Genomic DNA, 12,335 nt, shown 5'->3' on the forward strand with positions numbered 1-12,335 from the left:
TCAGATGGGCTTAACCGACTGAGCCACCCAGGCGCCCCAATATCTCTGTGTCTTAACAATGAAGGAAAGCAGAACTCTCAAGACAGAAAGCAGAAAGAAGAGATAAAGGAGGGGACATTTCAACCTTTCCTGGGCCCCAGACATTCCTGCCATAACCCAGGAGTGCCAGGATTCTGGGATTCAGGAGTGAGGGGATGGGGTCTGGACTGGGGGAGAGTGATTTTGGTGTCTGGTGGTCTCTCCAACACAGAGCTGCAGGCTCAGAGATGCTCTCTGCCCCCAGACACACGCACTGGGGTCTCCGAGCCCACCCCTCCCACCCCCACTCCCCTCTTGTGACCTCTCTCTCTGCCCCCATCACCTCACACCCAGTTGTTATTCAGCTGACTCTGAGGTCCACCCTGAACGACCTTCAGCCTGTTCCTGTCCCCAAGATGGGCAAACATTGCAAGCAGCAAACAGCAAACAGCCCACACTGACCTTGGAGCCAGGGGCGGGGGTCAGAGACCTCCCCCAGGCCCACCCTGCTGCTAGCCCTGCTCCAACCTCCCTCTTCGCCTCTAAGACCCAGGTGGGGAGGTGCCACAGGGGTTGTCCTGGCTTGGCTAGGTGTGAGGGAGCCAGGTTCAAATTCACCACTTGCTGGTTGAGGAACCATTGGTCCCCAAGCCTCCATGTTCTCATCTGTAAAATGGGAATAATGAAGATGTCCACGCCATAGCGCTGTTGTGTTGATTCAGTGAGTTAAGGCGCCAAACCACCACCTGCCGTGGTGCCTAGTGCAGAGTGTGTGCTCAGAAAACACAAGTTTGGGGCACCTGGGTGGCTCAGTCAGTTAAGCGTCTGCCTTTGGTTTGGGTCATGATCTCAGGGTCCTGGGATCGAGCCCCACGTTGGGCTCCATGCTCAGCGGGGAGTCTGCTTCTCCCTCTCCCTCCCCCCCTGCTCGTTTTCTCTCTCTCTCTCTCTCTCTCTCGCTCTCTCTCACTTGCTTCTCTCAAATAAATAAATAAAATCTTAAAAAAAAAAAAAAAGAAAACACAAGCTTAATAAACAGCCTCTGACCTTGACTGAGCACCCCAGCAGTGTATCTGGTGCTGCTTACAGCAGTTTACGTGAACAGTCTCCTCTACTCTCCAGGGCAGCTGGTCCATGACTCCCAGTCATGGATGAAGAAACAGGCCCAGAGAGGTTAAGCACCTTGCGCCAGGTCACACAGCAGGGCAGATGGTGGAGTCAGGCTCTGAAACCCACCTACCTCGCGGTTGCCCACGATGCACGGTGGGCTTTTCTTTTTCTTTTCTCTTATGGTCAAGTACAGAACATAAAACGTACGACGTCAACCGTTTTAGGGGTACGCTTCAATGACATTAGGTACATGCCCAATGTTGTGCCACCATCACCACCATCACCACCATCCATTTCTGGAACTTTCTCACCTTTCCAAACAGAAGCTCTCGGAGGTTTCTTTTTTTTTTTTTTTTCCAGGAGGTTTCATTTTGCACATTATTGTTAGCCAGGAGCTGCAGGGCACATTTGTTGTGCACCTACTGTGTGCCGGAGCCCATACTGGGGCCCCTGGAGGGAGAAGCACTCTGCTGGAAGTTGCCAGGTCAGCATGAAACTGCCCAGTAGCTGCCCCTTATCTGGGGGGTAGGCATTCCATGACCCTCAGGGGATGCCTGAAACCAGAGATAGTGCCAAACCCTGGATCTACTGGGGTTTTTTCCTATCCGTACACACCTATGAAAGTTTAACATAAATTAGACACAGTAAGAAATGAACAACAATGATGAATAATGAGCTAGAACAGTTATAATAATACACTGTAATAAAAGTTAGGGGAGTGTCTCTCTCTCTCCCCCAAAGTACCTTGTTGAACTATACTCACCTTTCTTCATGTGATGATGTGAGATGATAAAATGCCCACGTGAGGGGAAGGACACGGGTACTGTGACGTGGTATTTGGTGACTGTTGGCGTATTGTCAGATTATCTGCTTCCAAACCTTAGTTGACCTCCGGTAACTGAAACTGTGGATAAGGGGGGACTACGGTGGGGGGCGCCTGAGGGGCATCTGCCTTCAGCTCAGGTCATGATCCCAGGGTCCTAGGATCGAGCCCCGCATTGGGCTCCCTGCTCGGCGGGAAGCCTGCTTCTCCCTCTCCCACTCCCCCTGCTTGTGTTCCCTCTCTCACTGTGTCTCTGTCTGTCAAATAAATAAATAAAATCTTTAAAAAAAAGTACCAGGATCCCCGGTCAGATTTGAATTTCAGATGGATAACAAATAATTTTTAGGATACTTCCCAAATTTTGCATGGGGCATACTTATACTGAAAGAAAAACTTATTATTGGGGCACCTGGGTGGTTCAGTCGTTAAGCGTCTGCCTTCGGCTCAGGTCATGATCCCAGGGTCCTGGGATCGAGCCCCACATCGGGCTCCCTGCTCAGCAGGAAGCCTGCTTCTCCCTCTCCCACTCTCTCTGCTTGTGTTTCCTCTCTCGCTGTGTCTCCCTCTCTCTCTGTCAAATAAATAAATAAAATCTTAAAAAAAAAACATTATTTATCTGAATTCAAATGGGCGTCCTATATTTTATCTGCCAACCCCGAACCGAGGAATCCAGTCCGTGGTCCTCTGGCCAAGCCATGTGCCCTGGCGTCCAAGGAGAAAAGGCTCATTTTCTTTCCACCTGGTGTTGGGCCTGAGCCTGATATTGACAACTTCCTACTACGTGCACCTGGAACTTTCTCTCACGGGACCTCACCCAGTCTTCCCATGGACTCTGGGAGGCAGACGCTTATGAGCATGTGCATTTTACAGGTGAAAACACTGAGGCCCGGGGAAGGAGTTGGAATTTCCCGGGTCACCCGATGAGAGTGTGTCTGGCCTGTAGCCCAGAGCCTAAGGAATCTTAGAAAGAAAATAATCATAAACAGCCATGATCTGTGAGCACCACCATCACCAGGGTTCCGTTAAGACGTTTCCTTGTATCATTTCATTCAGTGAAAGTCCTGCCTCAAGTCTGGATGGATTGTGGGCCTCTTTTTCAGAGGAGGGAACTGAGGCCAGAGAGAGGGGCCAGCAGGTGAGGTGCTGCCAGGATTTGAACACCACTCACTGTAGGAGGCCAGAGAGCCTTCTGTCTTCCTCTGTCAGGCCGGGGTGCCGGGAGGGTAGGAAGGAGGGAGGCCAGCGGGGGCGGGCAAGGCCTCTGCTTGTCACCGTCACCTGGGCCCCTCTCTCTGAAGTCCCTGCCAAGGGGCGTGGGGAGGCAGCCAGGGGAAGGCTCTGATCTCTGCTCTGCACAGTGCCCCCTCCCCCAGCCAGGAGAGCTGAGCGTGGAGGATCGAGGATCGAGGATCGGAGAACAAGAGCCCCCAGAAATGTTGCCTCCTGGACTCAGTCCCCAGGCCCTGCCTTCCCTCTGCTTCTGCATTCTGGTCCTGGCCTGTGTTGTGGGTGAGGAGGAGAGGATGGGCAGGTGCGGGGACCCTGCAGGGGTGTGGGGGGTGAGTGTGACCATCCATATGGTGTGCGGGTTGGCAGACATGCAGGTATGGAGCTTGTGTGTTTCGTCATGTGCAGACGGGTGTGCGTTTCTGGGAGAACGTGCTGGTGGTGGCCCCGTGTGAGGCGCGTACATGGGGCTGGTGCAAATGACAGTGGTCGTGGATGTGCGTTGCTGTGTGTATTTGCGCAAGAATAGGACGTCATGGTAAATGTGCGTCCGTGAACAAACATATATAGGTTTGTGTGCACACGTTTTTATGTAAAAGATACGAGTGTGTGGATGCTGTGAGGGTGTCTGGCACGTGAGCCTGTCTGCATTCTGCACGTGCATTTAAGACTTTAACACTCCAATGTGCAAGGCGCCCTCCCAAGTGCCTCATGCATGGTAACTCTGAGTTCTCCCAGGATCCCCGAGGTAGGGCCTCTCATTATCCCATTCTACAGAAGGGGAAACTGAGTACAGAAGAGGTTCAGTCGTTGGCTAAGGCACTCCGCAGGTCATAGGGGTGCCCCCGTATGTGCACGGACATGCGTGTCTGTGTGAAGGCTGGGATCTGTAGGTGACGCTTTACCTACTGGGCACGAGAGTGATGGACAGGCAGGTGTGTGAGAGGAGGTCAAGTGCGATCCGGGGCAGGACCCCTGGCCCCCCGGAGGGGAGGGAATGAACAGCACAGCTCTGCCAACCTCCATCCCTGGCGGAGCGGGGAGTCTTCCTGTGCTTTCCCTCGGCTGCTAGCAGAGGTTGTTCAGACAGCGTGGGGGTCACGGGAGACCCGAGAAGGCAGCAAGATCAGGTAGTAAAGGAGGCATCAGGAGGGGGACAAGGGTCAAAGAGGTGGGGTTACACACTGAGGGGGGACACAACAGGCAGACGGAGGGGTAACAGGAGGGGCCGTGGGCACAGAGGGTGACAAGAGATCGACTGATGGCTAAAAGGGGGACCAGGGATCAAAGGGACATGCAAGGTGAAGGGCAGCAGTGATGGACGTCAAGGGGCTGCCCTCGGGCCACCAGGAGGGACAGTGATGGTGAGCACAGAGGCGAAGGGAGGAAGGAAGGATTCTCGGGTCCCGGCCCACCCATGTGGCCCTCTGGTCCCACCTAGCACGCCAGCAAACAGTGTCCACAGAATCCCCGAGCCCCCGACCAGAGCTAGCAAGTGGTTTTTGGATCCCGGTGCCTGACAATGTGAAGGCTCTGGTGACCAGGACCAGAGAGAAGTGGCAGTGGTTCTGGTGAGTATGTGCAGCTGTGCTTGGGAGGTGGACTCCCGGGTCTGCGGGAGGAGGGCCTGGGAGTCTGGACCCCTGGGTCTGAGGGAGGAGGGGCTGGGGGCCTGGACTCCTGAGTCTGAGGGAGGAGGGGCTGGGGGCCTGGACCCCTGGGTCTGAGGGAGGAGGGGCTGGGGGCCTGGGCTCCTGGGTCTGAGGGAGGAGGGGCTGGGGGCCTGGACTCCTGGGTCTGAGGGAGGAGGGGCTGGGGGCCTGGACCCCTGGGTCTGAGGGAGGAGGGGCTGGGGGCCTGGGCTCCTGGGTCTGAGGGAGGAGGGGCTGGGGGCCTGGGCTCCTGGGTCTGAGGGAGGAGGAGCTGGGGGCCTGGGCCCCTGGGTTAGAGGGAGAACCTGGGTCAGAGGGAGGAGGGGTGGGCCCGGAACTCTTGAGTTCTGAGTGGGGTAAGGCTGTGACCTCCGGGTCTGAGCAGAGCCGAGGGTAAGAGTTGAGGGCAGGCACTCCTGGGTCTGAAGGAAGAGGGAGGAATGGGGCAGCGGAAGTCTTGAAGGTAGCTGGGGGTCTCAACTGTTATATCCCCTCTTCTGCAGGGGACCGGAGGCCCTCCAGGGCTTTGTGCAGACCTACTATGATGACCATCTGAAGGACCTGAGTCTCCGCACCCAGGCCTGGCTCAAAAGCTCCAAAGATAGCCTTCTGAACCGGGCTCACAACCTGTGCCCCTGGCTTCTCTGTGGGGACGGGGACCAGAATTAAAGTTTCCGCAGCTTCCACAATAAAGTAATGCTTCTCTGTGTTCCTGTCCCCATCCCTTCCCACTGAGGCCACCCCCAGCAGTTCATGAGTAGAGGAAGTGACACCTGGCCAGGGAGGGATAGCTGGGGGGGCCCTGAGGCGAAGGAGTTGGGAGGATGGCCCCCTTCCCCCAGCCCTGAGATGCACCACTGTGGGCTTGTGGAGGGAAGGAGACACCAGACAGCCGAGTTTGGGATGGAGGAAGAAGGCTGGCATGCAGACGGGGTCAGCAGGCCCCCACAGCGACCCCTCATTCAGAGCTTTGTATTTGCTTCCCACGTGAGGGGCACCCCAGACCCCTTTCCTGGTGGATGCCCAGAACCCCCAACCTCTTCACAGCCCCCACCCAGCCTGGCTCTCTCAGGAGAGAGTTTTCAGAGTGGGGGCTCCCTGTGGCTTGACCCTTGGGACAGTCACTGCCCTCTCTGCCCCGCACCACCCCCTCAGCAGCCCTGTTGGCTCGGACTTTGGCCTGGGAGACAAGGTGGGGGTGGTGGCTGTGGACAGGGAGGTGGACCTCAAGAGCTATAAAGGCTTTCTCTGCCCGTGTGGAGCCAGTGAGAAGAGCCTGCCAGAGTCGGGTAAGAGAGGGACCAAGAGGGCAATGGGGAGGGGTCAGCGGGGAGGGGGCAAAGATAATATGAAGTCAGAAACCCTCAAGAGTTCCGACGTTAGATTCCTCTGTTGGAAGGGCGGAATTTAGAATCCTAGACTGTTTCCCTGATGCCCCTTGGGGTCGGATCTCAGCCTCATCTCCAAACTGAAGATGACAGTAGGGCCTCTGAGCACGGTTGTCGCTGAGCTGAGCCCTTCTGGCATGGGGGTGGGAGTGGGGGTGAAGACAGACGGAAGGCATGCAGACCAGGGCCCAGGGCATCAGAAATGTGCTGAGTCTGTAGGGGTGCATCCCTGTACCGACAGGGTGTCAGTGGAAGTGTCACCCTCTGCCAAGCCTTTCCCAGGCCACGTGACACGCCCTCCCCACTCCAGAGTACTTATCCCCCCGGGACACACTGTATTTTTTCCTCGTTTAATATCATTGAGTGTCTTTCTCTCTCACATGGGCTGTGGAAGGGCAGGGCTGTCGCCTATGGTCACAGCTGGGCCCAGGGGCTGTGCTTGGCACACACGGTTAGGTGCTCAAGAAATGCTTCTTGAGGGAATGAATGGATGTTTAAAGGAAGGTGTGAGAATCGGGAGCAGAATCATAAAGTGTTAGACAATGAGGCCCAAGCAGATGCACTGGCAACTGGACTCAGCTGTGGGGGGGAGGGCAGGGGAGAGGGGAAGCCCAGCCCCCTCCTCTTGCGTTTGGCGGGGGTGGGGGAGAACCCCAGGACTAGATGTCACCAATGACCTTGCCCCACAGCCTTCTCAGCATTCCAGGTCTTCTGAAGCCATGGGCATCCGCTACCTCCTGGTTCTGGTTCTTGTCCTCCTGGTATTAGGATGTGGTGAGTGTGTTCAGCAGGGGACGAGGGGTCTGTGAGGGGGATGAGAGGAGCCTCAAGCATCTTCCCAGTCCAGTTCTTGCCTGGCCCTCCCCCTGCCCCCTCCTTCCCTGCCTCATTGTCCCCTGCGCAGGCTCCTCGGCTCTCCTAACACACTCTCCCCCTGCAGAGGTCCAGGGGGCCCACATGCCCCAGCAAGATGAAGCCACCCCCTCCTCCCTATTCGGCCAGATACAGGAATCACTCTATAGGTACTGGGGGACAGCCAAGTCAGCCGCCCAGGAGCTGTACGAGAAGACATACCTGACCACCATGGATGAGAAAATCAGGTATCATCGACCTGCCCCCACTAGGAACCAGGAGTCCCAGCCCCCAGCCCTGTCCGAACCCTGGATTCTGAGATCCCAGCCCTGTCCTCTCTAGGGATCCAAGAGTTTGGGTTCCTGCCACCTTTTCCCTCGGGACACATGATTCTGGGCCCCCAGCTTGTTTCTCCCTTAGACTCAGGGTACTCCCAGCCTCCTCCCTGCTCTGAACGTCTGTCCTTTCTCCCCAGGGAAATATACAACAAAAGCACAGCAGCTGTGAGCACTTATGCAGGGGTTTTCACTGACCAGTTACTTTCTATGCTGAAGGGAGACCAGTAACAGCTGGGCCCCGACCAGGGAGGAAGGGAGAGTCCAGACCCCTTGGCTCCTCTGACCTACCCCCTACTTCTCAGCAGCTACCAGCATCCTGCTCCCAACGCTCGTCTGTTCTTCTTATAAATAAATTAATTTAAAAAACCATTTATTTTCTTCCATGTGGTTGATTTTTAAGACCTCAGGGGCCGAGATGGTGGGACTGATTCAGTCCATCCAACGGTTATTGAGTGCCCATTGGATGTATGTAGCCCTAACTTGGTCAGTGGGAATAAAGAGGTGAATAATAACAAGGAATAACTGTAACAACAAAATTAGAAACTGTCCTTCACCAAGGTCTGGCTTTCTCATACGTAAAATGACAGACCACGAACACAGCTAACTTCCAGCGGCCTCTGGCACTATCTAGGCCCTGGACGGATCCTTTAAATGTACATCCCAGTGAGGTGTCCCATGGTCCTGTGTCAGAGGGGAGACTGGTGCCCAGAGGTCACTACTGAGCATAGGAAGTCAGAGCCCAGGTTGGCTGGGACCCAAGAGGATCGATCTACAAAAGGTGTGCTCTGTGACAGTTCCTATATGCTTGTCCAATCTGTATTTATTGAAACCCTGCTAGGCCCAGGGAACACTGCAGGGAAAAGACAGAGAGCCCTGCTTTCTGTGGCCCCTTAAAAAAAAGCTATCAATTGGGTCCAGGCCCAATTCCATGCAGTTTTAGTGATTACGGCTGTGTGGTGTGTTCTGTTAGCTGCTCTCTCCTTATTAGCAATAGTAGTAACATCTTCTGAGCTCCCATTCAGGATCAGGAGCTCTGTTCCGTCTTGAGGCCGCAGAGTGGCCGGCGGGGGGGGGGGGGGGGATAGGGAGGGGGAAGGCAGAGGATGGGCAAGACGACCAAGGGAGAAGATGACTTCAGACAGCGATTTGTGCAATGAAGAAAAGAAGAAGTGAAGAGATCAAGGCCTGTGTGCAGCCCCCTTGGATAGGGGAGGGCCCCCTAGAAAAGCTGGCTGGGCTGGTCCCAGGGGATGCATCACAGTGTAGTGTGGTTGGGGCTGTTGTTGCTGGATTGTCGGGGGGAGGGGGACTCGCTTGGTCGGTTAGTGGTTGGGAAATGGTATCTGGGCAGTGGGGCATTGCAGGCAAAAAGCACAGGGTGTGCAAGTAAGAGCAGAGGAGGTGCAATCAGAGAGGACAGTGCTGGGGCCCCTAGGTAGAGGGCTGGGGGCCTGCCCTTCTGGGTCCTGAGGGAGTAGAGGGTGGTCTGGGGCCCCCAAGTCCCTGGGGTGGGGCTGTTGGCCTCTGAGGATCCAGGGCCTGTGTTTCTCCTAATCTGCTTGGCATTAATCTCCAGCCAGCCTCTCAGCACTCTTGGGGCAGCTTTCCCAGGTCTTGAGGATGGGCAGCTGGGAGTCTAGTAGAAAACGGGGGCTTTGGGGAGGGGCTGTGGGAAATGCCCCCAAGTCCCCAGGGCCTGGGAAGAGCTGAGGCTGCCAAACCCCAGGGGTGATGGGGAGGGGGGACCCTAGAGGAACAATCCCTGCTCTGTCCACTTGTTTCCCACGGACTCAAGCCAAACCAAACCACTGCCCAGGCCAGTTCTGCTTCCAACCAATCCTGGTGCCCTTCCCAGATTCCTCCTTCCTTTCTCAGGCCTCCACCCCAGTCCCACTCTCCCTAGGACCCCGGAGTCCAGGCCCCTAGACGCCTCTTCCCCCAGAATTCAGGAGTCTGGGACCCCAGACCTCGTTTCCCTCAGACTCGGAGTCTGGACCCCCAAGCGTAGGGCTCCCATCCTTTCCTCCCTTCCAACCTGCAATCGCATCTTCTGGTTGGTGTTGGGCGTCCCCTAGTGGAAGACAGAGGGGCTGTGGGCTGTGACTCACTTAGCAATTAGTAGAAAAGGAAGAATATGGTCACTCAGCAGACATGGGGGAGGGCTTCGCAGGGCTCCTAAAGTCACAGTCTAGCTGAGAGACCTTCATGCTCCAACAGATCAGGATTCTGCAGTTTATGAGAGAGGAGGGCAGACCGGAGCATTTTGTATCTACAGTTGAAAGCAGAGATTGGGTTACAGTGAAACTGGAGATTACGTTTCTAAAGCCCCTCACTTGGGCGCCTGGGTGGCTCAGATGGTTAAGCGTCTGCCTTTGGCTCAGGTCATGATCCCAGGGTCCTGGGATCGAGTTCCGCGTCGGGCTCCCTGCTCCTGGGGAGCCGGCTTCTCCCTCTGCCTCTCTCTCTTCCATGAATGGATAAATAAAATCTTTGGGGGGAAAAAAAAGCCCCTCACTTGCCTGGGTTTTCTGTGGTCCTCTACTTAAGCTTGTGTATGTAATTTTGTGCTTTAAAAAAAGAGGCCCACAAGTCTCAATCTGCCTTTTGTCTGGTGGACTTCAATCAATATGTTCATTTCATGCGTAGACTTAAAAACTGGGCCTACAATGTTTTAAAAAAATTTCTATTTATTTGAGAGCGAGAGAGAGCACAACAAGCGGGGGGTGGGGCAGAGGGGCTGGGATCCCAAAGAGGGGCTTGATCCCAAGACCCTAGGATCATGACCTGAGCCGAAGGTAGACACTTAACCAACTGGGCATACAATTTCACAGATTCGTTTTTTTTTTTTTTTTTAAGATTTTATTTATTTGACAGAGAGACACAGCGAGAGAGGGAACACAAGCAGGGGGAGCGGGAGAGGGAGAAGCAGGCTTCCTGCGGAGCAGGGAGCCCGGAGTGGGGCTCCATCCCAGGACCCTGGGATCATGACCTGAGTCGAAGGCAGACGCTTAACGACTGAACCACCCAGGCGCCCCCGTTCTTGCTACTCTTTACTATCTGTGAGTGCACTGGGAAAGACATTCTCCAAGGTAACTTTTTGCCTTTGTGTTGGTCCTCAGAGGTAGGTCATCAACCTTCCACCCTCAGAGTTTCATCCTTTCACTTAGCAATCATCCCCTGGGGCAGTGCTGGAGGGAGAGCAGGGAGCGTGACAGCCCTCGGCTTCCCCCCCGGCCGAGAGCAAGACGTGCCACATCCGTCCCTGACAGTGATGACATAAGGTGAGCCGGGATGCAGTTGCGGAGCTCAGGAAACGGGGAAGACTGGGAGGCGGTGCTCGCACAGCCTGGGGGCCAGCAGGGAAGGTTTCCTGGAGGAGGTGGTATTACTAGACCAAGAGGAAAGTGGAAGGAGTAGATAGTAAAATGAGAAATCAATTAATTGGAGAATCCCAATGCAAAGCCTGCTCTCCCTTTCAGGTAATCTGTAAGGTCCCTAATAACAGTGCAAGATATCGATCACTTGCTAAGAGTGAGGTGGGGTTGGGTGGGTAGGTGCTTTACATTCGTGACCTCACTAGGTCTTTCCAAAACCCTGGGGGGGCATAAGCGGGAGGGAAATGCTTCGTTTATAAAAAAGAGGAAGAAACTGAGACCCAAAGAGGTACGTCACTTGTCCGGGATCATTTAGAAGGTCAGCAGCACATCCAGGTGACACCTCCATTCAATTCATAGATTAAGAGCCGCTGATAGTTTTTTCTGATCCTCCATACCACCGTCCCCAGGCCAGGGGTCTCGCAACACGTGCCCAGGCTTGGAACAGTACAAAGATACGTAGCTAGGAAAAAGTATGAAGTTCTTTGAGCCCTTGAAGCCGAGTCCAGAGTTGCGAAATCTGCTAGGAAGCAAAGATCACCCCGGAGCGCGCGTGCGGGCTAAACTAGGTGGCCCGAAGGCTTGGGGAGGGGCTGGCGGCTGTGAGAACCCTGAAATAGTAATTCTGAACGCACGGGAAAGCTCTAACCTAAGTGGACTTAGGAGAAAGGCTTGCTTTAGGAAGCGGGGTCCGAAGGTGACGGCATCGGCCGAAGGCCCGCCCTCTGAGTCTGGGTACGGCGGCCACGAAGGTTCATTGACCACAGGAGAGGAGCGCTTCGAGCAGAACGTTTTGAGGCGTTACGGTGGCCGGGAAAGCTCAAGAAACACGAAAACGGAAAGGCCTCGGAGAATCGGCGAGGCGGGCAGGATGGTCTACAAGGCTCACATAAATGGAAGAGGCGGATTTACTCGAGAAAGCAAAGGGAATGGAGCCTGTGGGAAGCTCCTACGCTGGCCGAGAAAGCCCGGAAGTTCAAAGCAGGGAGAACGTCTACTAGGTGAAAGACAGGCGGCCGAGAGGAGGTAGAGTACGACAGCCGGGCTGGTTCGTTCTTAGCCGGAAGCGGCTCTCTCTCGAGGCGTGGCTTAAAGCGCTCCTGCCGGATACGGTAGCTGGCGGGCCGGGCGAAGTGTGAAATCTCGCGCGATCGCGCGGGCACCGTCGGGGACGGGGCGGGGCTGGCGGCGGGGGCGGGGACCCGGAGCGGGAAGATGGCGGCGGCGCAGGAGGCGGACGGGGCCGGCAGCGCCGTGGTTGCAGCCGGGGGAGGCGGCTCCGGTCAGGTACGGAGGCCGAGAGGGGCCTGAGGGGTTCTTCCCCACCCGGGGGGCCTCCCACGGGGCGTGTCCTGCCCCCCTTCGCGGAATCCGGTGCACTGGGGGCTCCTTGCCCAGAGGGACCTTGAGTACCGGGCCCAGGCGGGGCCGGGCAGCCCTGGAGGCCGGACAGTGCGGGGAGCGGGGCCCTGTTGCACGCCGGGTCCCCTGCACGCTCGCGCTGGGCGGCCATCAGGCTCTTTGCTCGAGCCGGGAGACAGTGGCACGGAGGG

At 55.9% G+C, this 12,335-nt stretch overlaps 3 protein-coding genes across 3 annotated transcripts in view; all 3 read left to right on the forward strand.

Annotated features, from left to right (window-relative positions):
- Positions 1-3,384: 3,384 nt before the first annotated feature.
- On the forward strand, positions 3,385-5,499 carry APOC4 (apolipoprotein C4). The gene is made up of 3 exons (XM_028087847.2): positions 3,385-3,460; positions 4,620-4,749; positions 5,334-5,499. The coding sequence occupies exons 1-3, from the start codon at positions 3,385-3,387 to the stop codon at positions 5,497-5,499; spliced, it is 372 nt and encodes a 123-aa protein (XP_027943648.1).
- Positions 5,500-6,937: 1,438 nt separating this feature from the next.
- Positions 6,938-7,636, forward strand: APOC2 (apolipoprotein C2). The gene is made up of 3 exons (XM_028088131.2): positions 6,938-6,992; positions 7,159-7,318; positions 7,546-7,636. The coding sequence occupies exons 1-3, from the start codon at positions 6,938-6,940 to the stop codon at positions 7,634-7,636; spliced, it is 306 nt and encodes a 101-aa protein (XP_027943932.1).
- Positions 7,637-11,984: 4,348 nt separating this feature from the next.
- The window catches only part of CLPTM1 (CLPTM1 regulator of GABA type A receptor forward trafficking), a 29,601-nt gene continuing 29,250 nt past the window's right edge, over positions 11,985-12,335 (forward strand). The window contains exon 1 of the mRNA XM_028087935.2: positions 11,985-12,069. Coding sequence (XP_027943736.1) covers positions 11,998-12,069 — 72 coding nt within the window. The 5' untranslated portion in view covers positions 11,985-11,997. The remainder of the gene's footprint in view (positions 12,070-12,335) is intronic.

Source organism: Eumetopias jubatus, unplaced genomic scaffold, assembly GCF_037043125.1.
Source record: "Eumetopias jubatus isolate StellerSeaLion01/CBP00866 unplaced genomic scaffold, mEumJub1_p1.0 scaffold_10, whole genome shotgun sequence".
Lineage (NCBI taxonomy): Eukaryota > Metazoa > Chordata > Mammalia > Carnivora > Otariidae > Eumetopias > Eumetopias jubatus.